General features: G+C 50.4%; 1 protein-coding gene across 10 annotated transcripts in view; it reads left to right on the plus strand.

Annotated features, from left to right (window-relative positions):
* Nucleotides 1-26,676, plus strand: part of SHANK3 (SH3 and multiple ankyrin repeat domains 3) — a 378,942-nt gene that overhangs the window by 57,996 nt on the left and 294,270 nt on the right. For all 10 annotated transcript variants that reach the window (XR_012585285.1, XM_074573072.1, XM_074573077.1 and 7 more), the window contains exons 4-6: nucleotides 4,103-4,306; nucleotides 8,490-8,561; nucleotides 22,337-22,445. Coding sequence is in view for 9 of the 10 variants with exons in the window: in XM_074573072.1 (XP_074429173.1) it covers nucleotides 4,103-4,306; nucleotides 8,490-8,561; nucleotides 22,337-22,445 (385 nt within the window). In the remaining variant the exon portion in view is untranslated. The remainder of the gene's footprint in view (nucleotides 1-4,102; nucleotides 4,307-8,489; nucleotides 8,562-22,336; nucleotides 22,446-26,676) is intronic.

Genomic DNA, 26,676 nt, shown 5'->3' on the forward strand with positions numbered 1-26,676 from the left:
TCTCCTGTGCTGAGGCCCCAGCGCTGGAGGCAGCACTGCAGGGGGGTCTCCCCGAGCGGAGCAGAGGGGCAGTGAGGAGCCTGTCCTGCAGCCGGTCCTCACGGTTGGAGCTCTGGGACTCCTCCTTATGTGAGTCTCATGCCTTGGTTGCTTGCTGGCCTCACCCAGTTTCCGTCAGGCTCTCTCTTCCTCTGTGTTTGTTCATTTCTATGACTTCAACGCCATTGTCATTTCGCATGTGGTGTGGCAGGATTGTGCTCTGTTCTGTTCCCATTCAGAGGCAACTCCCATTTTCTAAAGGAAATCTTTTACTTTTGGTAGATTCTTCTGCTCTGTTGGTTTGGCGGCTCCATCTATCTGTAGGGGCCTCTTAGAGGCTCTTTTTTCATTTTTGCCATACATTTGCTCAGAGCTCCTAATGTGATATTATGAAATATGCTCCCTGCTGCCTGCAAGCACGTTACCTTTTCAGCTGCTTCTTTTAATTTCCTTTCAACTCTTTCTCATTTGTGTGCTCCTCGATGAAGAATTTTTGGCTTTTTTACTCTTAAGGGATTGTTGAATATAAGTTCTTTATTGTCATTATTGCAGGGCGGCTCTTGAATAGATCTTGTCTGTCATCCTGCGTGTTGCTGAGGATGGAATCTGAACCTCTGAGCTCTTTCTTCCTTCGGGAAGGAGTCATCCATGCTGTCTGAAAGTTGAGAAGCTGTACCATTTTCTTTCAGGAGTTGTTCCTAAGGCTTTGATTGTTGTGATCAGAGCTTATAATTGTGTGGAAGAAATTATCGCTTGTAACTGCAAACCAGAGCGAGCAACTTGTTCTGAAATCTGCTCCCACCCTGCCCTGCTCTGAGCCTGCCCTGACGGCCCCGGGACCTGCCCTGGCTGCAGGGTGGACTCTGCTGTGCCGTGCCGTGCTGTGCCGTGCCGTGCCATGGTGTGCTGTGCCGTGCCGTGCCGTGCCATGGTGTGCTGTGCCGTGCCGTGCCGTGCTGTGCTGTGCTGTCCCGTGCCATGCTGGCATGTGGGACTGGCACTGCCGCGGTGTGCTCCCCACTCCCTGCGGAGGTGCCTCCTTCGGAACCCCGGGGTCCTCCTGGGTCTTCTGGGGACTGAACCAGGAGCAGTGCTGAGCCTCTCATGTCAGGAGAGTGTCAGGAGGAAGGGGGCAGAGACCTTTCCTCCCCTGCTCAGGGACTGTACAAGGCAGTTCGGTTCCTTTCAAAATTAATGTAGGCTTGAGTGTCCAAACCCCCAGGACTGGAGGTTACCGGCACCCCGTGTGAGCTGCTGTGGGTGGGCTGGGTCTCTCCGGGCCGTGGTGGCAGGTGCCCTGGGCTGTCCGAGCTCAGCACCCTCCTCATGATGGAGACGGGCTCAGCGCCCAGCACGGCATCTGCAGCTCGACAGCCAAGCCCTGCTCTGCGCGGGATCAGCACGGGGCCAGTGCTGGAGCTGCTGGGGCTGCCGGGAGGCTGCAGGAGAGCATTGCTCCCCTCGGTGAGACGGGGAGCGGAGGAGCCCTCCCTGATGTGGCTCCTGTCCCCTCGTGCACGGAGCAGCTTCCCCCTGCACAGAGATGTCCCTTGCAGCCCCTGGGGCAGGGGCGAGGGGGATTAGCCTCACGCTTTGGGCTGCCCCCGGGGTCACTGCTGCATCACAGAGTGCAAAAAGCAGGTTTAGCTGCAGGTTCTCTGATAGGAGAGAGTCATTAATGCATGTGATGGTGTCTGGAGAAACAGAGCCGTAAGAGACATCGAAGCAGCCGGATTATGCCCCCAAGGGGCTGCGCAGCGTTCTGACCTCACAGCTGAAGTGCACGTTTTCTTCTTTCTGATTTCCGAAGCAGGTTAAACACAAAATGAGACACACTGCGGGGGGGAAGCTGTTTTCTCTCTTAAATATGAGATGGTAATACTCCCCAGAGTATGTCTCTGCAGTATAAAGTTTGGTATCAAATTCAGTGTTTTCTATGCTGGGACCCTCCTTCAACCAATGCTTGTGCACGTGTGCATGCCTGTCTGGTTTTTTTCCATTAGGTACATATTTTAATACTGAATAACATAATTTGACAGTGAGGAAGAGTCCTAAAGGCTGAATAAGCATGTAGGAAGGTATAGATGTTTATTTTTTATTCACGGGTCCCTGAAAGAATGATGCATATTCTGCTTCTCTCTGAGGACTGAAAGAGAGCAGAGCGGGCGTTTCTCACAGGTTTCGAACTCCTGATTTCTCACAGCAGCAGCTGTCCACCTCTTCCTCTGTACCTGCGGCAGGACAGGCCATCGCTGATAAGCTCACTGACTCGCTAATGTGGCCAGCGACGAAATAGATAAGGCTGACCTCTGCGTGCCGTACAAATGCACGCTGCCAAGTACAAGTTATCTGTGCCCGAGAAAAATGAGCCGTAACATCAGCTCGGTGGCTTTCTGTCTCACTCGGTGGCGTTTCTGGCTGGCGGTGCGCAGGTGGGTCATTCGCTTCTCTCTGGGTAAAGCCCGTTTAATTCACAGAACCCAGAAGATGCTATTAAGGGGAACACAGATCACAACAGGCCCTGGGGTTAAGTTTTCAAGTTGGAGGTGGGGCTGAAGGGGTGAGTGAGGATATACAGCTACTTCTGATGTCCTTCTCCGGGTGCGGGGACACGGTGGCGGGAGCTCTGGTGCTGTGGGTCCATTGGAGCCACTGGAAGTGATGCTGAGCACCTGGAGAAGGTGGGGATCGGGTCGGTCTGTTGGAAATCCAACTGGGTGTCTATGTTCCAGCCTCAACACTTCAGCACCTTCATGGACAAAACGTGCTTATGCTGCTGTGTGGATCCATGCTGCGCCTGTCCCTTGGACACAGCGAGCACCTCCAGTCTCTGGTTGCAAGGGCGATGGTGTGGTCTAGGGGGATAACAAGGGTGGGCAGAGGCATGGAGTGCTGCCGTGTGTCGGGTGGAGCAGGACTCGGCCTGGGAGAGCAGCGGCTGCTGTGGGAGCACTGCAGGGGGTGGTTGTTCACTTCTTCCAGCACAAAAATCAGGAGCATTAAACAGGGTGACAGGCTGTGGCTTTGAAATGAAACGCTGAAGCAAGTCTCAAGGTTGTCTTCTTCTGCAGAAAGTGTGGAGAAGGAGGAGAAACAAACACAGAGGAGAACAGAGTGATGGGACGAGGAAAGGTTGAGGGCCAAAATGCAAAACCAGGGACCTGGGAGAGCAAACGGTGGCTGTCGACGGGGACAGGCTGTTGTGAGACTGACCTCTGGTGCTGCCAGCGTGGCATCCTCTTCCCTTCCTGCTCTTCGCCCACAAGAGCAGAGGCTGCGACGAGCCTGCGGCCACCCCGCTGCCTTGGCAGAGGGGATGTGGCAATGGTGCCGCGCCGCCTGCACCGGGCTGTGGGGCTCGGTGGGCTCTGGCCAAGGCAGGTGCCCACCGCCGGCCTCCTCTGCTGGCACCACCCAGACGGGAGTGTGGCAGCCGGGCCACAGCTGTAGGAAATACAGCATGAAGATGAAGAGCTATAAATACGTGATGACTTGGGTCCTGAGGAGGCAGTGAAGTGCTTACGGTACCAGAGAAACCCTTTGCAGTCCCAGGGAGAGGTGGGGAGCATGACTTTCCGTGTGGGGAGGCACAGGGCTTTTCTCCTCTCCTCCCACTGGGAAGACCTCACTGGATGCCTCCAGCTCCTGGCAGGGCTCAGGGTGCTGCTCTTCATCCCTCCTTTGTTTGCACACAATGAAGTCTGTGGTGGAGAAGTCAATAGACTCTTTACACCCTATCAGGGATTTTTAAGTGAAAATTTGCTATTACACTGGTTTTAGGCCATAAAATATTCTTTGGCACTTCTCGTATTTTATAGGATGTTATAGCATACAGGGTTTGAGTCTACCCTGAACCCCACAAAATGCATTAGGGGGGATCTGCTAAGTCTCATTCTTCTCTAACTCTTTTTTCCCCTTCTGCTAATCCGCTGACATGGAAGAGATTGTGGCTTTCCCGTTTTATCCTTTTCCTTGTTCTTGCCGTGACTGTTCCTGGGTGCAGCTGTGGGGTACAGGCCCTTGGTGATGCTCGGCTCTAATTGCCCTCTGTGTCTCTCCACAGAAGTGTCTACGGCTGAATCCAGACGTTCCCGTGTGGGTTTCCAAGCAGCGCATCCTCTGCACTTTGAACCACAGCCTGAAGGATGTTCTGAACTACGGGCTCTTCCAGCCGGCGTTCAACGGCAGGGCTGGCAAGTTTCTGGATGAGGAGCGTCTGCTGAGGGAGTACCCCCTGAATCCAGACACTCCCGTCCCCTACTTGGAGGTAGACATCTTCTTGGGTTTTTTTAAATGTGTGTATATCCATAGACACCTATACAGATACATATACATACATATATATATGTGTACATAAGTATGTAGGACTTCTATGATCTCTTCCACTGTAGTCTCTGTGGGCACCACAGGGATTAAGGCCCCCTGTCCCCCTTCCCTTTTCTTCCCTGTTTCCCTTCCAGGAGTGAGAGCATAGAAATTTGTGTGGGTGTATGTTTACTCACGGAGAACTCATTGAGGGAAAGCTGAGGCAAGGCCTCTGAGTTTTAGTTGCTCGTGACTGTCTGCTTGAGAGCTCCGTGACATCTGTCATAGCCCTGTGGAACAGCTTCCCTGTTTTCTGACCCTGCCGATGAAGATTTCTTCTTTTCTAGTGGTGCAGAACTGTCACGGGAAATTGCAATAACAGAAGGAGAGTCAGTCTCGTAGGTACAGACGGAAAATCATAGGGAGATCTTTGAATATGAGGCTGAAGGACTTGAGTTTGATATTTTATTTAATTTACAATTAACGTAGAGACTGGAACGCAACTGTGTGCTTTGACAGCAAATAACAGCCCCGGTATGGACCCCATTTGTGTGATGAGCATGGCGGATAATCTATACTATTTTCTGTTCCAGAAAATTAAGTAGAGCAGAAATTAACTGAATTAACTCTCTATTTATGTTCACTATATTTTTTGCCTTGGGCTGGGATTCAGGTGACTTCACGTAGGTGTTTATTCTAAGGTGACCTGCCGTATTTCGTGGGCTCCGTTCACCGTCACTGTGGACATCCCCACTGGCTGTAATGTACCTGCACGTGGACGTCTAAATTTAGGAATCTTGTGCTATATTTTGCTCACAAAGTCTATTTAGAAAGCATTACACGCTTAAGCTGCAAGAGCTCTTATAAATGCAAGCGTGAACGCTGTTATTATAACTAATCCTGACTAATTTGGAAAGAAAGTGCAGCACAATTTCTTAGCAAACTAACGTTTAATGTAGACAAAAACATTTGGAACAACATTAAGAATGCTTGCAAATAAACCGATGAGGTAGTAAATTCCTTAATGTTCCTTATACAGGCCTTACTGCTTTGTTTTTGTATAATTTAGCATAATGTCCACACTCATTGTCTTAGCACACACATTTAAATGCAGACTTGATATGGATATTTGTTGTGTGTCATTTTCATTCTTCATAACTTGATAAGAATGGCAGCAAAGCACTGGAGAATCCTGTTGGAAAAACCCAAATCCTGAATATATTTACAAGACATAAATCCTATGGTGATACCACTGAGGTTTCTTGAATCCAAAAGATAAATTAGCCCTCAGGGCTGCATGTGAAGGTAATCAAGTAGGTGAGGGGGTTGTGTATATTGACAGAAAAATTACATTAAAAAGTAGGTATAGCATAAATCATAGAATAGTTTGGGTTGGAAGGCACCTTTAAAGGTCGTGTAGCTGGCTCTGTTCTATGTCACGGAGAGATGTAGGTACTCCAGATTCCTTCATTGGAATAAAATAGCAGCTGCAACGCAGCGTGTTAGTGATCAGGCAACGTGCAGTGGGGTCCACCTGCCCATCTGCTGAGATCCAGTTACCTTTGTGTGTGTTTGGTGGTATTGACTGTATCCCGTATTATCTTACTGGTTGTTATCTACTGTCAGAAGCGTATTGTGTCCTTCTTAATGAGGTAGTTATTTCATTTGCATACCACAACCACAGTTGTGTTCTCACCATTATTAAACATGGAATCATAGAATCGTAGAATGGGTTGGGTTGAAGGGTCTTAAAGGCCACCCAGTGCCACCCCCTGCCCTGGGCAGGGACACCTCCCAGCAGCCCAGGTTGCTCCAAGCCCCGTCCAACCTGGCCTTGAACCCCTCCAGGGATGGGGCAGCCACAGCTTCTCTGGGCAACCTGGGCCAGGGGCTCACCCCCCTCACAGCAAAGGATTTCTTCCCAATAGCTCATCCCAATCTCCCTCTTCCAGTGGAAAACCCTTCCCCCTCGTCCCATGGCTCCCCTCCCTGAGCCAGAGTCCCTCCCCAGCTTTCCTGGAGCCCCTTTAGGGACTGGAAGGGGCTGGAAGGTCTCCCCGGCGCCTTCTCTTCTCCAGGCTGAACCCCCCCAGCTCTCTCAGCCTGTCCCCACAGCAGAGGGGCTCCAGCCCTCCCAGCATCTCCCTGGCTCATCACACATTCAGTTCACACATGTTGTAAATTTGAACGAGATTTGGAAATTCTCATGCCTGTATGTCCTCCCCATGCAAGTCCAGTCTGTGGGTGAGCTGTTGGAGCAAAACCGTTGGGCTGTGACTAGCTTAGGGTCGGCCGCCCACTTCAGTCGCTTCTTCAGAAGTTTTGCTGCTGCGTTTTGGGCAGTGGACTATGTGTTGTACAGCTTAATCCTTCTCGGATGGGGTTTTTGCCTTGCCCCGGGGTGGCAGCGTGCGTTGCTCTTGTATCAAAGTCGCTGCAGCCTGGCTTCTCCCTCATCCCTGCCTCGCTGATGCCCTGCCCCGGCCCTGTCCGTGCTGCCGGGAGCCCTGCAGGACCTTCCCCACGGTCAGTCACTGGGAGAGCAGCAGTGGGCGAGTCCCCTGGGCCGGCAGGTTTGGGCAGGAGGGTGAAAGCCAGCAGCTCCACAGGGCAGCGCTGCCCTGGCTCGGCCAGGGGCTGGGAGCGGAGCCCATCTACAGACCCTCTGTCGTGGTGCCGGGGGTGAAGAGGAGCCACTGGAGGATGCTTGCATGGCTGCGTAGGGACGCACAGAGGAACCCTCACAATGCCAGCATCCTCAAAGGACCAACATCTGTAAATCAGTGGGCAAGACAGTTTTTACTTTGGAATGATTTAGAAAAAAAAAAGTTGTGTGAGAAAACATCTGCCCAGCAGTACAAGTTTGTGATAGGCTGAAAATGTGCTAATATTTTGCCAGTATTGAAATGTAAGTGAGATGAGCTTAGTAACTGCAGTCCAAAGATAACTTGGTGTCAGTTCCAGCTGAAATAATGAAATGTTGATGGAGGATTAAGTTCATAGCAATTCAAAATCTCAGAATACAATTAATGCATTGAGAAAAGATCTAGTCAAACAAATCCAATTTCATTCTTTAAGGAAATTGTAATTTTGCTTGATAAAGGTAACTATACAAAGGTAGCAGCCGCTTGGGGGTACTTGATATCATTCTGTGTGATATTCAAGTTCAGGATTAGCACTGTAAAAAGTCAGTAGCACAAGTGCCACTGGCTAACTAAGCGATGATAAAAAGCAGCTGTCACTGCGGTCCTCACTGCGTAGATGTGTCTCTGTATTCTGCGTAGAGGTAGATGTATAGGGTGTCCTAGGGACCAATGTCAAGCTTGATGTGGTTACCCCACAGATCTGGGTGTAAATGTAAAATCATTGCTGATAAAGTCTGATTCACACGAAGTTTGGCAGAGAATACAACAATGTCAACTGCGCTGTCTAGGTCATTTGGTAAGTGGGGGTCCCATCAAAATAGGCTCTAAGTCAGCCAAAGGACAAACATACAGGGACAAGGATTGCTTGCTAAGGAAGGACTCTGATGGAAAACAAAGCTTCCAAAGAAAATTTTTGAGTCTTTTGGTCAAGAAACCTAACAGCAATTCTCAGTGTGATGCTGTGGCACAACATGACCCTGTAATCCTTCAGTGTGCATCCTGACAAGTGGTGAGGTGGTTTCAGGAGTGGCTGGGGTGGAAGGGGTTGGTATTGGAGCAGCGTGTGGGTGACTGTCGACGTAGGGCAGCAGAAATGATCTGAGAACAGCAGAGAAGATCCCTCAATGAGAGATTTAGAGCTCAGCCTGCTTAAAGGGGAGTCGGCTTGAGATCACCTGAGAACCGTCCTGGGGAAAACCATTCTGTTATTAGAAAGATCCCTAATTAATTGGGAAGAAGCAGAGCAAAATCCAAACCTTCTGGAAGCTGTAGCCAGACAGATTCATATGAAAAACTTGTCATAATTTCTTTAGTGAGGAAAGCAATTAACTGTTAGAGCAAATTATGATGGAGAGCAGTGCATTCTGTATCTGTTGTTGTTGTTTTCAGATCTAGACTGAGTGTCTTCATGAAAGCTGATGTTTACTGGAGCTGCTCGAGAGCGGTTTGATGCTGAGTGGGTTTTGTTCATCTCATATCTGACATTCTTCCCTCTTGCAGTTCCGGTACAAAAGGCGTGTGTACACCCAGACTCTGCTGGATGACAAGCAGTTTGCCAAGCTCCATACAAAGGTAAGGCTGGAGTCTAGCTGGGCAACCTCAAAGCCCGAGTAGCACGTTCAGCACTGATGGTGGCCTATCACAGAGACGATACCAGGTTTTGGGATGTTTCAGTCCTCTGTGCTTGCCAGACTGCAAAGCACTCCTGAGGAATGGATGGTGCTTGCCAAAGCCTGAGATGGTTTATGTGGAGGTGCAAGCTGAAGAACCCCATCGAGCCATGGGAGGGTGCCTACCCAGGGATAGACTTGCACTGCTTACACGTGCTTGCAGGCAGGTGTGTGGTTGGACTAGGCTCTACGGGAGAGCTCCGGGTCAGGTTTCTGTAGGGTGGTGAGGCAGAGGAACGCGTGATGGGCTGGCTGAAGAGAAGCTTTATTCTTTGGCATGGAGGAGTCGCTAAATGCCTGGTGAGCACAATGGTGTGCATTGAGGAGCGCGCCTTCCCTTCCCCCAGCGGCAGGCTGCAGCACGCCTCCGCCTTGCACGTGGGCTCACTGCCTTGTCTCCGGCTTTAACCCATGTGTTTGGGTGAGGATGTCGCTGGTAGGATCCATGTGTGAAGTGGAAAGCACTCTTGGTCTACTGCAGCCCCCATGTGTCGCGGGCAGTGATCAAGGCATGTGTCAAGATTAATGGTGCAGCAACTGAATGGGCCGTATGGGTGTTTGGAGAAGAGGGAGTGTGGCGGGAGTGGTGCTTTTGCACGCATGGGTGTTTCCTGGGAGGAGAGATGCGCCACCAAAACTACCGGGCTCTGTGGCCAGGGACACCCCAGCTGGCACAGCCAGGGGGTCAGGGATGCTAATGGTGACCAGGCCTTGGGCACGTTGGCTGGATACCCTCTTGCATTGCTCTTTCCCTGGACAGCTGCGGTGGTCCCATGAAGTCACTTCTTGCCTAAGAAATTAAGACCAATGATTGTGGAGAGTTCTGGGACCATCAGAATATTTGTGCTGCTACTAATAATTGTGCCTTGAGATGGCGTGTGGCACCATGGGGACTTTGATGGTTCCTGGGAGGCCAGGGCCGGCGGCACGTGAGAACTGTGAGATGGGAGGAAGGAGGTGGGCTCCAGCAGTACGGTGGCCATTGCACAGCTGGGTGGCTGCATGCACTGGGCAGCATTCGAACTGCTGGGTGGCATGAGGACACCCTCAGCCCCCACCAAACTCGTTTTCTGGGAGAGTCCATGCGGAAGAGCTGGGGCAGGGAGCGGTGGCATGGAGAGGCTCGTGGGGATGGCCAGTGTCTGGAGGGCACTGTGCTGGGTAAGGCCATGCAGAGAGGCTCCCGGGCTTCTTGTTTAGGAAGGACCTGGGACTGGATGGGACCTCAGGGCTCCCTGCTAGCTCTCTTGTTGCTACGTGTCACAAACTCCCTTGGAAAACCCCTGTGCAGAGTGACTGCTTCCCGCCGAGGGCTGGGCAGCCCCTTGGCTGTTTTCCTTTTGCCCCTGATGGGACGCACGCCGTTGTCTGCCTCGACCCTTCTTGGCTGCTCTTGCCTGGCAGCGGCAGCTCCAAGACACGTGCAGGAGGTGCCCAGAGCTGGGCAACCACCCGAGCACGGTGCCTCCTCCTCAGCCCCTGTCAGCCCGCATCGCCGTTGGGCACAGGTCGCCTGTGCATGGCTCCTGCCATGGGTCTGCAGGGTGGTGCTTTGCTTTTGGCCACATCTACTCTGCAAGAGGCAGGGAGGCAAGGGGTGTAAATTTTCAGTGAAGAGGTACAACAGCAAGAGCTGAGCTAGGTGGAGCCACAGTTGTAAAGCAGAAGGGAAGAAAACCTTCTCCCAAGGGCTTGACCTACCCCAAAGGCGAAAATCTTCTTGGGAAGAAGCAGATCCTCTGTCTTCTGTTTGCAGAGCTGCAGGAACAAGAAACAAAATGCTGTTAAGGTTTGGGTTTGACTCACGAAGATTAAAGTCACGAGGCTTCTATCTGGTGGCACAAGAATATCCAGGCAGCAAATCTGGAAGGCTCTTAGCATCTTCCTGGCACCAGGAAGCGTGAATCATGGTCCTCCTGAGCCTTGCCAGCGAGAGACCGTGCCTGCTGGAGGGAGGGCTGGAGGCGCCTGCCACAGGGAGACCTGAGCGGCAGCATCTGAAGACTTCCCCTATGAGCATGTAGTACCCATAAATGCACTTTATTAAATATTCACTTAATCTCCATGCTTTAATTTCTACTTAAAAAACAAATCTCCTTCATGTTGTTTCTTTATTTTTAAATCATCCCTTGCTGCTAAAATATGGCATCTGCGTGAGATCCTGCAGCTCCACTCCCTTTTGCCTCCATCAAGAGGATGCTGATGAGCGTTTCCTTTGGCTGGTGTTTTCCCACAGCCCATGGGCACCGCGGGCTGTGGTGCCTGTTGGGGTGGAAGAGGAGCCCTCGTCCTGCCCAGGGGCAGGGGTGCGATGCAAGGGGGGCAGCGGAGGCAGCTGCAGGGGGTAGCACTAGGAGGGGTGCAAGGGGGAGACATGCTTGTGCCGGCCACTCGTTGGAGTGATGCTGGCGCTGAGAGCCGGCGTCATCGTGACTTACCCGCCCGGCACAGATCGAGGCTGTTTCGCTGGGAGAGGGTGAGAGCGGAGCGTGCATCTGCAGCTTCCCGGCAGCTGGCTTGAGGGTGAGAAGGGGACGGAGAACGGCAGGACATGGGCTCCTCTCTGGGACGGTGGCTGGCTGAGCAGAGGGAAAACCGGCAAGCTGCTGGGGACCGCAGACCCCAAGCGAAGAGCACGGTACTGCCTGCTTCTGCCCTGTCTGCTGTGCTGCCTGCGCTGCGGCCGTGCCAGGCGAGGGGCTGCGGGAGGACAGTCCTCCTGCCGTGCCACCGACCCCGCGGAGGGACGCTGCGGGGGCTGCAGCAGGGCAGGGCTGGGCGGGGGGTTCATGCCTCATGCTGAACGCGCAGTCAGGAGGTGTCTGGGCCAACGCAGGGAACGGCTGGCTCCTCCGCCGCTGCAGGCGTGTACAGGCGTGCGTGTCGGGTCGGCTGCCGCGTGAGTTTCCGCTTTTGTCTGTGCATTTAGGGGTTGGTGTTTTCTTCTGGGAAAGCAGATGCAGGGAGGGGATGTCTCTGTGGCGTGGTGCAGACCATACGTATCGCTTGAGGCGTGACGCTTCCCTGTTACTTGTAGTGATGCCTAATTGCTTGGGCGGTGAAATACCTTTTTTTTTCTGAGATGCAGTAATTTAAAGGATTGTGAAGGACTAGCTTTACATCTAACAGGATGGTGGGACCACTCCTGAGGTTGTGGTATGTGTGAAATCTTTAGGCGTGTGGCTAATGAGAGCAAAGTATCAAAGTGCTCAGAGTTTAGTGTCTGACTCTTAGTGGCGGGATACACTATTTGAATCTTTTAATGGCCTTGAAACATGATTCTTAACTGCCATTAAGAAAGAAAAATAAGAAAAATAAAAATAAAAATAACTCCTTTTTTGAGTGCCAGTGGACTTGTTTTAAGAAGCGGGGAAATTGATTTCTTGTATTGCTAGCAATAACAAAGTGACTTGCTAAAATCAGTCAATCAGCCTCAGTCCCTTGTGCATCTTGGGATCCACAGGCAGTGACATTTCTTACAGATGTTTTTCCCACTGAATTGCAGTAGACCATTTAGAAATGGGAGTGCAAAAAATGCATGTTGGAAAAGGGCAATCGCATTGTGATTGTAAACGAAAATCTTTGCAGAAAAAACTTGGCATTTACCAAAATGTCCACAAAGGACATTGTGCTAGCAGGAGTCTTGGGATATTACCACCTTGAAGGGGAAAGAAGCAACACACTTAAAACACACTTAGAGTAATTATTAGGAGCACATATGCCATTACTGTTGTAGATGACTGACATTAGCGTAGAGCTGGAAGCACTGGCCGCGGACGTCGATCCTCTCGTGCTGCTAACGGTACAGTTACAGAGGAGCAGCAGCCCTGGCGTGGGCCTGGGGCGGTGCAGGCGGGGGCTGCAGGGAACGCCGAGCACCATGAGGTAATGAGAAGATGTCAGCATGGTGGATGACACCCGTGGCAGGTCCACGGTGTGACTGTCACCACCATTTCTGTTGGGGTTAGCACATGAGGGGTGGCTGTAGCGGGGAGGGGACAGTGGCACTGCTTGGTGGAGCAGCAGGACATGGGGGACACCTTCGCTCGAGGTGCACATGGGTGAGGGGAGTGAACACCATGGCCATGGTGATGCCGGGAGGAGGAGAGGAGCTGATGCAAGCTGTGAAGGACCTTGTGAAGAGACGGGCTGCTGCAGCTGGATGCGTGAGTGGCCACGGGTGCTGGTGCAGCGCGTGGAGGCAGCATGTGAGGGGGGGCTGCACCCACCTTCGGGACGGAGGGCTCGTGTGCGCCCAGACCAGAGGAGGGCTTTGCGTTAACGGTGGCTGAAGGCGATCAAGGCTGGAGCGAGGATTTCAGACCTGAAGATGGAGAACAGGGCAGTGTCTTGCTGTTTGCTGGTTTGCACTGCCGTCAGTGCCATCTGCATCCTGGGACCCCCTCTACAGCAAGAAACACATCGGACCCCATCAACTGGTGTATCAAAGCTGGGCATGAGCGAGGCCCATCCTGCCTCTGCTGCAGGAGGCCTCTCGCTTGTCTCTGACTTCTCCTGCCTAGACAAACTAATGGGCGAAGGGCAGGACGTCAGGATCTAACAGCTGAGGGCGTGTGAAGGTGGCCCTGGGTGACTGCAGCCCTCCTGGCCCACCATCCCCCTCTGGTAACAGCAGACCTGGATTTTAGTGTGTCTTAGGAGAGAACTGGAAGGGTAAAGGTGAGAAAACTGGTGGGTTGAGATAAAGACAGTTTAACAGGTAAAGCAAAAGCTCCACACGCAAGCAAAGCAAACTCCGGAATTCATCCACTGCTTCCCGTGGCAGGCAGGCGTTCAGCCATCCCCAGGACAGCTGGGCTCCATCACGCATGACGGTGATTTGGGAAGACAAACACCATCACTCCAAACATCCCCCCTTCCTCCTCCTTCCCCAGCTGAGCATGGCGCACTGCGGTCTGGGACATCCCTTAGTCAGCTGGGGTCAGCTCTCCCGGCTGTGTGCCCCCCCAGCCCCTCGCTGGCGGGGGGTGAGGAGCAGAGCAGCCCTTGGGGCTGCGCAGGCGCTGCTCGGCGCTGGCTAACACACCTCTGTGTTACCGTCGCTGTTTCCAGCACAGACCCCAAACAGAGCCCCCTACCAGCTACTGTGAAGAAACACGGCTCTATCCCGGCCAAAGCCGGTGCTTCCCAACAGCGTCCCACGGCCTCCGTCCTGCGCGTGTTGGAGGTGCTCCAGGCCGGTGTGGAGATGCACCGAGCCAGCCTCTGAGGCAGCCGTTAAACATTGTCACGGTGTGTCATGAAATTGATTATTTGATGTTTCTGTGGCAATCAATGCGGTGTCTATTTGCTGCTGCCTAATGGCGTGTGCGAGAGCTTGTCCAACGGCCGGCACGAGGGAGGAGGTCGGTCTCCCCAGCTTCTTCCAGAGCCTGTGACCCCGCGGCAGCCGCCATGCTCTGGAAAGCGGGTGTTTTGTCTTAATTACGGCTGCTGTTTGGAGCAAACTGGACCGCAAGAAAGGATTAGTCTTTCTTTGCTACTGAAATTGCTGGAAACATCATCATGCGCTTGGCGTGAAGGGGACGTGCTGTCTCTCCGCTCGTGCCGAGCGCCCGGGCCCAGTGCCTGCGGCTGCTCCCCCAGCACCCAGCCTGCAGTGAGCAGCCAGTGGCAGAATAATGTCTCTGCAGGAAGAATACCTCGTTTGTTTTCTTTCATTTTGATTCAAGAGAGAGAAGCTTGTTCCCTCGCACCAGTTTCCTCTCAATGAGCATTTCTTTTCTGGAGGGTGTTGATTTTTCTTGCGGTTTGGTGCTGGCGGAGGATGATGGACTGTGGCAGGGCGGCTGCCAGCTGGACGGCAGAGCTAGGCCCCATCCCCGGGTGCTCTCCAGTGTCAACGTCCTTCTCACACTTGTGAGCAAACGGAAGTCTCTCAAACTTGCTCAGGAGTCATCTGCTGAGGCGGGCGTTCCAGGTGGCGAGACGTGAACAGAGCTAAAGCACCAGAGGTGCCCCCCGGGCAGTTGCCCCGGTGGCTGCAGGCCAAGGGGTGAGGGCAGGCCCAGGCTTTGGTTCCTGCCTCTTCTCACGGGATCCTCCTCCTCGGGGAGCAGTGCAGCCTTACCTGCAAGAGGGAAGGTCCCAAAGACAGGGATCGCTTCCCAGAGGGTTTCCTGGCAGCAGGCGGGAGGCGGAGGTGCGAGCTCAGCTCTGCCACAGTTCCCTTAATCACCTCGTTGGCCCCAGTGTGGGGCAAGAGGGGTCCGGGCAGCCCCCGGCCCGGGCTGTGCCTCCGGGGCAAGGAGAGACTTTAAACACCCCTTAAAAGAGCCACGGGGAGTCTTACTCGGGTCTTTGGTTTCGTTTGTGTGAGTTCTTGTTGGGGTTTTTTCCTCCCCAGAGAAAGCTTGCTTCGCTCTGGTTAGCATAGCCATTCAGACATATCGATTTGCAAATCGCCATAGTCTTCACACTAAATACGGTGCTTTCGCTCACGGGAAGATCCATTATGAATGTTTGTTTAAGCAGTCGGATAGGTTTGTATAAATACATTTAGGTTTTAATTTTTGCATATAGAAAATGGGATGCGATGCCTTTACTGGCTTCTGATTATTTTTTTATTCTTTTGATTTCTATCAAACTGCATTTGGATGAAAGATGAAATTCAATTAAAATTAAAGCAAAATAACATTTAAAATTGTGTCTTTATCACTTAAATAAATGTTGCTTTGAATGTACTGGACACAGAAGACAAAAAGTAAACTTATCAGTACATATCTTTTGTATTTAAAGCTGACTGATCTTTTAAACAAAGGGAGATTTGGTTTGTATGAGTGGTTCTCATCACAAATTCTCAAAGGTATTTAAGTGCCAGAAAATAAGTAAGTATCTAGTGAGATTTCAAAATTGCTTAAGCGGTTTAGGCATCTGCTTAGCTCCCCTTCATTTCAGTGGGAGTCTGACATTTGCTCTCTCTCTTCATGTCTAGTCACCTTAATACATTTGAAAACCTGGCCCCAAATCCCTCAAGTTCTTAGAATAATGAGATCTCATTCCTTTCCCACCAGGGCTTTATTCATAGATTGGGGGAGGAAAACAAGCTTCCTTACTTTCTCAGTTCTCAAATCTCCTTTCAGCTTTGAGTGAATCAGTCCAAATAACAAGGAAAATATTCCGTGTTTCTAGCTAAATTGAAATGGAAAACAATCAGATAGGAAAGCTTTTCTATGCAGTGTAAGCTGAAAAACCGACATGGAAGAATGTAAATACCAGCGTTGGCTTCATTGTGAAAAGTGGATATAATGTGCCCAGCAAGGGACATGGCTGTGACACATTTGTAGTGTTTGAGTTGATTTCAAAAGCTAAGTATGTTTTGCTTCTCATTCTGAATGATTCAGAAAAAGCATGCTTGAATTCATGCCTGTTGGCAGAGGGGCCATTTAACCAATACATTTTTATAAATGCTTGTAAATACAGACGTCCGCATCAGCTGTCATGCTGCAAACTCAGGTTAACCAGGTGCATTTTGAAGACGGGAGACACCTTTAGCGTAACTGAAATCTTATGTCAGTGAAAACGTTAGAGCTGGGATCAGGTTGTTGTTGGCTTGGCACAGCCCCGTGTGCCGCAGTGCCGGGGGCTGCTGCAGTGACCATGGTGGTGCCCGGGTGGGGACCAGGTCCCCGAGAGCTCCTGTGTCCCCACTGCGAGGAGGGGGCTGGTGGGGATGGCCGTGCCATGGCGGGGATGGCCATGCCGCTTGGGCTGCACCACACAGCGCTGTTCTGGTTTCAGTTAAGCTCTTTGGTCAGACTCGTGCCATGCTTAGTGTTGGTTCAAACATTGTCTACCCAGACTTTCGAAAAGCATTTGACACTGTCCCCCATAGAATTCTCATGGAAAAACTGGCGGCTTATGGCCTGGATGAGCATACGATCTGCTGGATCAAGCACTGGCTGGATGGGCGGTCCCAAAGAGTGGTGGTCAATGGAGTTAAATCCAGCTGGCGGCCGGTCACAAGTGGTGTCCCTCAGGGCTCGGTGTTGGGACCATTTCTGTTTAACATCTTTATTGATGACCTTGATAAGGACATAGAGTGTATCATCAGCAAGTTCACAGATGACACGAAGCCAAGCGGGAGTGTTGATCTCCATGAGGATAGGGAGGCTCTACAGAGAGACTTGGATAGATTGGACCGATGGGCCAATGCTAACGGTATGAGCTTCAACAAGGCCAAGTGCCGGGTCCTGCACTTGGGCCACAACAACCCCATGCATCGCTCCAGGCTTGGGGAAGTGTGGCTGGAGAGCTGCCTGGCAGAAAAGGACCTGGGGGTTCTAATTGACAAGCGGCTGAACATGAGCCAGCAGTGTGCCCAGGTGGCCAAGAGGGCCAATGCCATCCTGGCTTGTATTAGAACTAGTGTGACCAGCAGAAGGAGGGAGGTGATTGTCCCCCTGTACTCAGCACTGGGGAGGCCACACCTGGAGTATCGTGTCCAGTTCTGGGCACCTCAATATGAGAGAGATCTCGAGGTGCTGGAGCGAGTGCAGAGGAGGGCAACGAAGCTGGTGAAGGGCCTGGAGAATAAATCTGATGAGGAGCGATTGAGGGAGCTGGGACTGTTTAGTTTGAGGAAGAGGAGGCTGAGGGGAGACCTCATCACTCTCTACAATGACTTGAAAGGCCATTGTAGAGAGGTTGGTGCTGGTCTCTTCTCCCAGGTAATTAGCGATAGAACGAGAGGGAATGGGTTCAAGCTGCAGCAGGGGAGGTTTAGGCTGGACATTAGGAAAAAATTCTTCCCAGAAAGAGTGGTCAGACACTGGAATAGGCTGCCCAGGGAGGTGGTGAAGTCACCATCCCTGGATGTGTTTAGGACTTGTTTAGATGTGGTGTTAAGGGATATGGTGTAAGGGAGAACTTTGTAGAGTGGAGTTGATGGTTGGACTCGATGATCCCAAGGGTCTTTTCCAACCTAAATGATTCTATGATTCTATAATTCTATTGAGTTCCTCGGGCCTGGCTGCACTGGTCTCCTGGGAATGGGCTGAAACGGCAGATGGGGGACTGTCAAGGGGAGACCACACACCCCCTGTGTTGGCAGGTGCCTCGGCAGAGCTGGGGTTCCTCAATGGAGCGTCCCCAGTCCTGCCGCAGCTGCTGCCAGTGACCCTGAAGGACGCCCAGGAGGAGCAGGGAGCTTGACAGGACGTTGCGGTTCTCCAGTTGTTGAGCTGCAAAGGCAAGATACATGAGAGCCCTCCAAGAAAGTGAGTCCCTGCATCTTGACGGAATAGTTTCAAGTGTATGGTGACCAGGATGTCTGAATTAGCAATTTCTTGTTCTTTTACGCAATCCGAGTTCTGTCATTTCCCAAATCTGGCTACTGATGTAGCACTGTAGAGGTATCTGGGAAGTAGCAGGCTGCCTCCCCAGAATTTGTGTATGGAAATGGCAGTCTCTCCCTCTCTCTCTGTGGTCATAGAAATATTGAATGAAACAACGTATTTTTCTCTAGCTTTATTCTATAAAACAGCTTAATTGAGCTAACTATATACCTCTCTGTTGGTAAAGAATAAGAAACTGAAAACTGTCTGACAATGGGAAGCGTTGGGCTGCTCCGCTTGCACACGCTGCTGCTCCCCATGCCTGCAGTCGAGTTGCTGTGGTCCCTCTGCTTGCTGCTGTGGCACCCAAATGCGTGTTCCAAACCCGCTGTCTTTCGGCAGTGAAACGCATACGGTGACCCCACTCCTGGCTGCTCGGCCATGTCCTGCCACAGCCCCCTGCCTCCGCTGCACTAACACAGCTCTTCGTAAGGCCGGGTGGTAAACCTGATCAGAGGCACCATCTAGGTTGTGATCTTCGTTTTTCTTTTTGCTTATTTTGGTCTCTTTCCTTCTTGTGCCTTATTTCATGTTAGTTTGTAAGTGGAGCAAGGCTGCCACCGAAATCCTGGGCAGGGGATTCTTGTAACACCGTTACATTATAACTCTGGTAATAGTCTTTTACATTGTCTATATTCTTGGTTTTCTTAGGCTTTTTTGTTGTTCCCTCAGGTCTAGGACCAAACCCGGAGGAGCAGAACTGGGCAAGGGAGGCGCAGAAGTCATTGTGCTGCTGTCCTACCCCCTCCCCATAGCGTTAAGTTTGTGGATTGCAGCAACCTCTTTACATGGGCACTGAGCTGGTCTGGAGCATGCTGCAGAGCAGGTCGTCCGCTACAAACTGATGGAAAGAGAACATTTTTCTATGTGAAAATTAACTGGTTAAGTCTCTGAACTTTATCAGTAATTTTTGAAGTATTGCTGTGGATTTGGTCCGAGACCTTGGATAGGTGAACCTTCTTTGTTCTTCATCTGGAAACGCAGGGTAGTAATTGATTTCCCCCAAAGGGAAATTCCATGCGTAGACCCGTTAATGCCTGTGTGGTGCACGGGACCGTGATGACGCATCTACAGCAGGAGAACACATCCCGGTATTGAGGATACCTCTCTCTGCATCCTCCTTTCGCTTGTGTACTACTTTCTCTTCAGTTTCCTTTCTAAATTCAAAAAGTACCATTAAAAGTTGACAGAGTGCATTGACTTCCTACTGTCAAAAAATGTTTTAAATTCCTGAGCAGCTAGAATAGTGGAGACATAAACCAGCATGCTGCTGCTGGGCGCTGATGGTCTGGGCAGGATGCATTTCTGGGGTGTAAATGAGAGTCACTGGCAGACCCTCAGGAGCAGAAGTTGGGGTTGGTGCCTGGGCTGTGTCTGAGAGCAGCACAGAAGCGAGACTGCCGCCAGCCGCCGTGGCGTGGCAGAGGTACGGCGTTTGCCTCTGCCGGGAGCGCACCCAAGTGCCGCTCTGTCCCTGGAGGCCCCGTGAAGGCTGCTGGCACAGGGACCTGTGTGGGCAGAGGCTGTCGGCATCGAGGGGTTGGGACATGTGGTGGGGGTCCCTTCTTTGGCTCATGCCTCCATGTGTTCTCCGAGCGCTGGCACGGTTTTTGGTGGGACTGGCAGTGCTATTCTTCATCATGGGTTTAGTGGGGCCACGTGGAGTATCATCGGTTGGGTTGGGTTAGCATTGTCTGCTGAACGGCTGCTGGCAGCAGACGAAGCATGTAGGCAAACGGGAGTGGAAGGAACAGGGTTAAACCTGCGCAATCGGGTGATGGTTGGGAAGATGCATTTTGGGATGGCATCCTGGAGGCGGTTGCTGGAGTTGTCAAGTCCCGTCTGTGCTATTGCTGGCAGGCAGCTGTGATTTCCTTCAGTGTTTCTGTACTTGTGCAGTAGCTGAAGCGATACTGAGCGGGAGGTGGATTTTGCTTTCAGTTACTTGTGAGGCGAGAGGGGATTTGGGGGAGAAGTAACACCAGGCAGTGCTTGTGCCCTGCTGCAGCTGATGCCAGTTGCCGTTTCAAGAGCGTTGGTGCTGTGGGAATCTGCATGTAGACTTTTCCAGCACCTGCCGGTGCAGGTGACCCATCACTTGTTTTACCCTCAGAGTGGTTTCTCCTTGCTCGTGCACACTGTCCTGCGGTTGTCTTGTGTCTGTCCCGGCAGCCTGGGCTGGTGCGGTCTTGAGGGATGCGAGGGATCACCTGGGGATGGGCAGGGTGGTCGGGACGGGGAGGGGGCCATGCTCCGCACCAAGGGATCAGCTGTGGCGTTAGCAGTCCTCGGTGAATCCCTGCTCTTTTTGGCTCTTGCCTTACGGCACCCTTCTTCCTGGGGCATGAAGGGGAGTGAACCTTGTAACTGAATTGCGCGTTTGTGGCTTTGTGCATTATCTTGTGCGTTCCTGTGGCATCGGCATCGCTGCAGGCATCTGCTTATTGCTGCAGACAGCAGAGCGAGCAGGTTGAGTACTGGTGTGGGTGCTGTGGAGCTGCATTACCGTAGGGTTTTGCCTGAGCTACTTAGCTCTGCTGGGATGGAGTAGTGTTGCAGGGGGTGGTGCACAAAGATGGCTATACAATTTTAAATACGTGACCTGGCTCGTTCATGGCATGGCTCCATGGCGCTGATCTTAGAAAAAATGTGCGATATGTTTTAGGTTGGGTTCTGCAGACTCACCACACTGAATTTGCTGTAAATTGGGTTCCCAGCCCAGCATCAATTTGTCTCAGCCTTGGAAAGTTTCATCTTGGTGATATTTTCTGTCTGACTTCTTACTACGGTCTCCTCAGCATGTCAGAGAAATAGCACAGATGAACTTTGTGGGTCCCAAGTTTTGGGATTTGCAGGCTCCTCTGTAGAACTGGTTCTAAAAGTATTAAGTTTTCCCCTTAGAAAATTACATTTTGACAAAATCAAAATATTAGGCAAAATAATATGTGACAAAATTTGGTTTAGGAAGCCTTTGAAAGGAGTTGGACATGTTTCGACATCCTGTTTGGTATTTTTCAGAATACTTTTTTTCTATTTTCCAACTGGAAATCTTCAAAATGAAATTTGAAGTGAATCACCTTGGAAGTAATTTTGCTTCATAAAAAAAAATATTTTTTCTATATCAAATTAGGGGAAAGTGTTGAAAATTGAGGGTTTTTTTTGCTGGGTTGAAAATCTGCTTTGCTCAGACATGTTCAGCGAGCTGTGCAGAGGTTCACAGGAGCAAGAACAGTTCCCTGACTGTTGGACGCAGCTTGACCAATTTGTTAGAGCTTTTCCCAGAGACTTCCCTCAGCTAATTGCACAATTTCTGCTGTGTCAGACACTTTCTAGAGTGCTTTCCCTGAAAACGGCTACTGCAAGGTTTGATGAAAATAAACTCAAAAAAACCCATGCAACCTGCAATCAAGGGTCTGAAAATCTGGACTGGAAATGTGCGTGAGATGGGTGTTTTCAAACCGTAGTCTGCCCAAGTGTTGCCTGCCTGCCTGGCAGAGCTGCAATCTCTAGAGTCTAGAAATTAATAAAATAATGTATTCATCAAGTATAGCTATCCAAAAGAGAAAAAAGGGAAAAAGCCAACCAGGCGGGCTTAAAGGAGAGTCTTTTGAGCACTCAGTCCCCTCAGGAGAACAAGTTTTGGTCATTGGCCAAAGACAGAAAATTACACCAAGAATAAGGCACAGTTTTGCAGCAGACAGCGTGGCAGCTGTACCCATTGCACCATACGACAATAGTCGGTGCTTGGGTAGGCTGGTCTTTCCTCAGAAGTGTTTAAGTTCAGCTGGCGGGGGGGTGATATGCCCTTCAAATGAGTTTGCGACACAGCACAACGTGCACGCCGTTGCGGTGAGACGCGGGTGACCCTCGGGCAGTATGGCTTGCCGTGGCTGGGATGCTGCTCAGCACCTCCCACAGCCAGCGCCGTGCTGCGGCGAGTGGGTGACGTTACGTGTCTGTGGATGTGTCCGTGTCACAGGCACGTGCAAGGTGTGTGTACGAACAGAAAGTGCCTTAGCAGGGGACTTGCGGTGGGGCAGAGGGTGGTGGATGACAGCCCCCAGCGGTTTCCATGGGGTGACCCAGCAATCCCAGTCTTGAGGAGAGGGACGGAAGGACCATGTCCCATGTAGTTTTGCATCATATTTCTAACACGGTCTGGGAATGAATGTGTGCCCTGGCCTCTGGTGGGTGCTGCTGTGTTATTCTTGTTGATTGCCTTGGGTCTCTCGAATGGGGATATTCCTCTGGTGGCTTCTTTCTTCATATTGGGGTGTTAACACTGTGTATTGTGTGTTTTCCTGGGGTGTCATGGCTGCAGGCAAATCTGAAGAAGTTCATGGAGTACGTGCAGATGCTAAATGCGGAGAAGGTCTGCAGACTGCTGGAGAAGGGACTGGACCCCAACTTTCACGATCCGGATACTGGAGGTGAGACTGGCTTCTCCAGAGAGGGGAGGGTGACGGAGCAGGGTTTGGGGAGAGAGTGTCCAGGGGACACAGTGGGAATCTGGGGGAGTGGTTGTTTTTGGGGAGATGTAGCAAATTATATTTTGTCTGAAATGTGAGGTTTGGAAGAGAGGAATGTAAGCTGAATTTGTCAGTAACGTGTCTTCTTATGATGCTTTGGGTCTTGGGAGCATGCAGTTACAGAAGGCTCTTGGGAGAGTCTGGGAATACAGCATAAAATGAAAGAGCGATGGCAGCTTTCGGTGGCATGAAAGAGTGGTGGCAGCCGGGCAGCTTTCGGTGGCGTTCTGGGGAGGATGAGGCTCTCTGTGAGACTGGCAAGTTGGGCGAATGCAAATTGCTGCCTGAGGATCTCTTCATGAAGCAGTCAGGACGCTTAAGTCTTTTGGGGATCAGGAAAATCAAATCTTAGCCGCTGGTTTCCTCAATTTATTTTTTTTTTCTCTTCTTTTCTTTTTTTTTTCCTGTCTATGTGAGCAAAATTCACCCCAGTAGGTCTGGTCACTGGAGTGCTGGCTGGTGGGCTCTCTGCAGGCTCCTGGCTGTAAGAAGTGAGATCACACTCCAGCACGTCTTCCTTACTGATGGGGCAGCGAGGGAGGGTTTCTCCCCTTTTCCCCCCACTGTGAAGTCTCACAGTCTTGTTCTGAGAGAGGAGTTACTGCTTTTGTTGTTCCTCTTTTCAAGTAATGCAGTTTATTAGTATTTATTATAGAGTTGGACTTCTGTGTGTGAATCATGGGCACATTTCCAACCCATGAGGAGACTCCAATCTGATGATTAATTTCCTGTGTTTCTGGTTCAGTTGGATGGTTTTTCAGGTTGTTTCTGAAACACTGGCTACCTCTGCACTTGGAAATTTGGTGGGTCCAGACCATTTTTCAGCACCAACATCAGGTGGCAGAGCGTGACGTCGGTCACGCTATTAAACCTCTCTTGTCCTCTCAGATAGCGTGGCTGCATCTGACCCGCCCTGTGGGAACGGCCTCTGCCAGCTCCTGAACGGGGAAGGTCAGAGCTGGTGCAGCCAAACTCTGGCGAGAACCATTTGAACAGCGTCCAGGAATGTTTATACTGTTTGGTTTGCTGGCGTAGCCCCTCCGTCTGAACCTGCCAGTGTCCTGATGAACAACTGCTCATATGAAAAATAGCTGATAGCATGCGAGCGCGGTCGCAGTCTGCCCTGGAGCATGTCCAAATAGCCCAGCTCCACGAGGTTTTCATTTGTGACCAAAAGCTTACAAGCATTTTGAGGGATCTTTCCTTATAAAGAAAGTCCTCTCATAAAGAAAGTCTGATTCAGCTTTCCAGAGTGTATTATATTGCAGAGCTGCTTGAAAAGATGCTCTGAGAGTTTTGGATCTGCTATGGGTTGAACCCAGATGTTATTTCACAGAAGGGTAGAGACTTACAGGAGCAGGCTCTTGAGTACTGAAAAGACTCTTAAACGCAGAGGGGGAAGAAGGAAAAACACCTCACCCAAATAGTCGTTTGGATCCGGTTCAGAACTGAGGGCAAAACCAGAGCGGATGCTGCGAGATGCGAAAATAGAGTATTAGAGCAGAGGGAGTCTTGGACACCTCACTCTGGAGTCCTCATTCTTGTGCAAAACCAGTTCATTACTGCTTGCTTTACAACCTGTTTCGTGAACTTGAAAGAATGGCATAAAATTGCTGCTTAGCATTCATGGGTTCCTGGAATTTAAGACCAGATGGAGCTGTTGTACTGTCCAACCTGACCTCCTGTATCTTGCAGGATGCTCTTCACCCTCTGTGTGTGTGTTCACTAAGTAAAGCTTAAACATGTTTTCCAGAAAGTCATCAATCTTGATTCAGGGAACAGAAGATCCCTGCCTTTCCTTCGTTATTTGGTTAATCAGCCTCACGGTTTAAAATTCATCTCTCATTTGAATTTGTATGCTTCAGCTTCCAGCTGTCGTTATACTTTATCTTCTAGATTAAAGAGCACTTTAGTACCTGGTATGCCTTCACATGAAGGTATTTATACATGGTAATCAAGTCAACGTTCAATCTTCCTTTCCTTAATTAAAGAGAGGCCAGACTCTTCCAGTCTTTCATTTGAAGGTATTTTCTCCAGTTTTCCTGTCATTTTTGTGACTTATATGTCACTACTCCATTTTTTGGAGGTTTTTAAGAACACGGGTACCAGACAGCGTGCTGCCTGCCACTGCCACCCGTCCTGGGCAGGCGCAGCTCTCCCTGCAGGTCCCCGCTCTCCGGCCTCCCGGGACAGCGTTTGGGAGGATGGCGGCGACCGCAAGGCTCTGGGATGGGACCCTATGTTACGTCCTGATAGGTGGAGGGGCCGGGAGGAATCCCCTTCCCGTTCCTCCTCCTGCCTCCTGTCCTGCCCCTGCCTTAACGGGGGTGCCTGGGCTGAACGAAGGGGAACCACTAAGCGGTCCATTGCTTGGGAGGGTTGCTTTGGGGAGGTTGTTTTCCTTCCCGTTGACCTCCCAAGCAGCCTGGTCTTTCAAAGGCGTCACCCTGCAGGGCCTCCCTGCTCATAGTTTCCAGTCCTGGGATTGCCCAGCCCCGATTGCTCCTACCACTCTTCCAAGCCGTGGGCTGTCTACAAATCTGATCAGAGATTTGTGTTTACTTCAGGATAATTGTTGAGGATCTAGAATAGAGTCAAGTTCCAACACCCTGAAGAGCACCTTCAGTGCCCACGCGGTCAGCCACGTTTCGCAGTGACCGCTCCGCCTCCTGCCCTTCGGCTGGATTTTTGTTCATTTGGAACATGCCTGGCTGACATTTTACACCACTCATTTTTAATGTCATGTAGGACTCAGCCAAGCATGAGTCTTACATCGGTGCAGTTATCTGCATCAATCAGGCTTGTAATTTACCAAGGAAAGGAATTACATTTGAGTAGGAAGGCCTATTTACTGTAAAGCTTGATTGGGCTATGTTAATAATACAGGTATTCTTTAATGCTGTGTCAGTTAAATTCCAAATCACTTTTCCCAGCATTTTCCCAGGATCGGCGTTACTTCTCTGACTTGTAGTTTCATGGATTGTTTTGCTTGCCTCTTTTTGAACGTTGGCCTGACACTGCTGTTCTTCTGGTCTTTTTGAATGTCCCAATATTTCAAAATGTTTCAAAATTTAACATTTTTTGGACCAGGAAGATCTTCAGGGAGAAGATAAGGAGGATGATACACAACATTTGCTAGAAGTAAACAATTTATCCAGTATTGGGTAGCTCATGCCAAAAATACTTATTTAGTAATGGAAGGAAAACAATTGTATTTCCACAGCAAGAAAATAAGAAATAAATTATTGGTCATTTTGCCATCTGTATTTATTAGCAATTCTACGCAGTCTGCCTAGTGACTGACTGGCTTGCACAGGGTCTGGGAAGTCATTTCCGTATTACCAAATTTAAACAGCAGCAGCAAAACCCCTCTCTGAGCATCCTTTGCCAGACGAAAGGTGGCTTGCTTTACTCCTACGTCATTTGTTCTTGTTATTATCCTTCGTTTTCTAATTTTCCATTCATATTGAGCACTGTCTCTTCCATGATGTCCTGTTGTGTGAGCTCTCTCTGTTTGTAACTGCTGCTGTCACTTCCCTGCTGACCTGGCAGGGCACGTGGCAGCGGTTCTCCGCTTTGATTTATGGAGTTGTAGTTCAGGGTCGCACAGAAATTGTTATTTAAGACTTCCCAGTCTTAAAGTCACCTTTTCCCAGTCATCTTTTACTTTCTCTTTTTAATTTTAAACCTCCCACATTTCCTGTGATCAATTACCTAATCTAATTTACCTTGGTTTATTCCCTTAGGAATCATCAAATACTCACCTGGCTAGTTGGGATTTTCTTCTTTCCATGTCATCCCTAGTAGACTAGACAGCAGTCACGTACTTAGCAGATTTTTATTTATTATATTGAGATCCAAGGTAGCATTCCCTTATGTTGGAGTGAAACTGTATCTATAGAAAACTGACCAGTTTTCTGTTTTTTAGAAAATGACATGATATTTTATTGCTCACTGGCTGGGACACCCAGCGTTTTCCTTCACAGTGAAGTTGCCCCAATAGTGCGAATGACAATTTATACAACTTGGAGATAAACACTTAGATGTTAATGCGTTTTTTCTTTAGTGGCCTGTAACAAAATCTTATGAAGAACCTTTTCACTTATTACTTCAGACACTAATCCACATGCAT

This window comes from Larus michahellis, chromosome 1, assembly GCF_964199755.1.
Source record: "Larus michahellis chromosome 1, bLarMic1.1, whole genome shotgun sequence".
NCBI lineage: Eukaryota > Metazoa > Chordata > Aves > Charadriiformes > Laridae > Larus > Larus michahellis.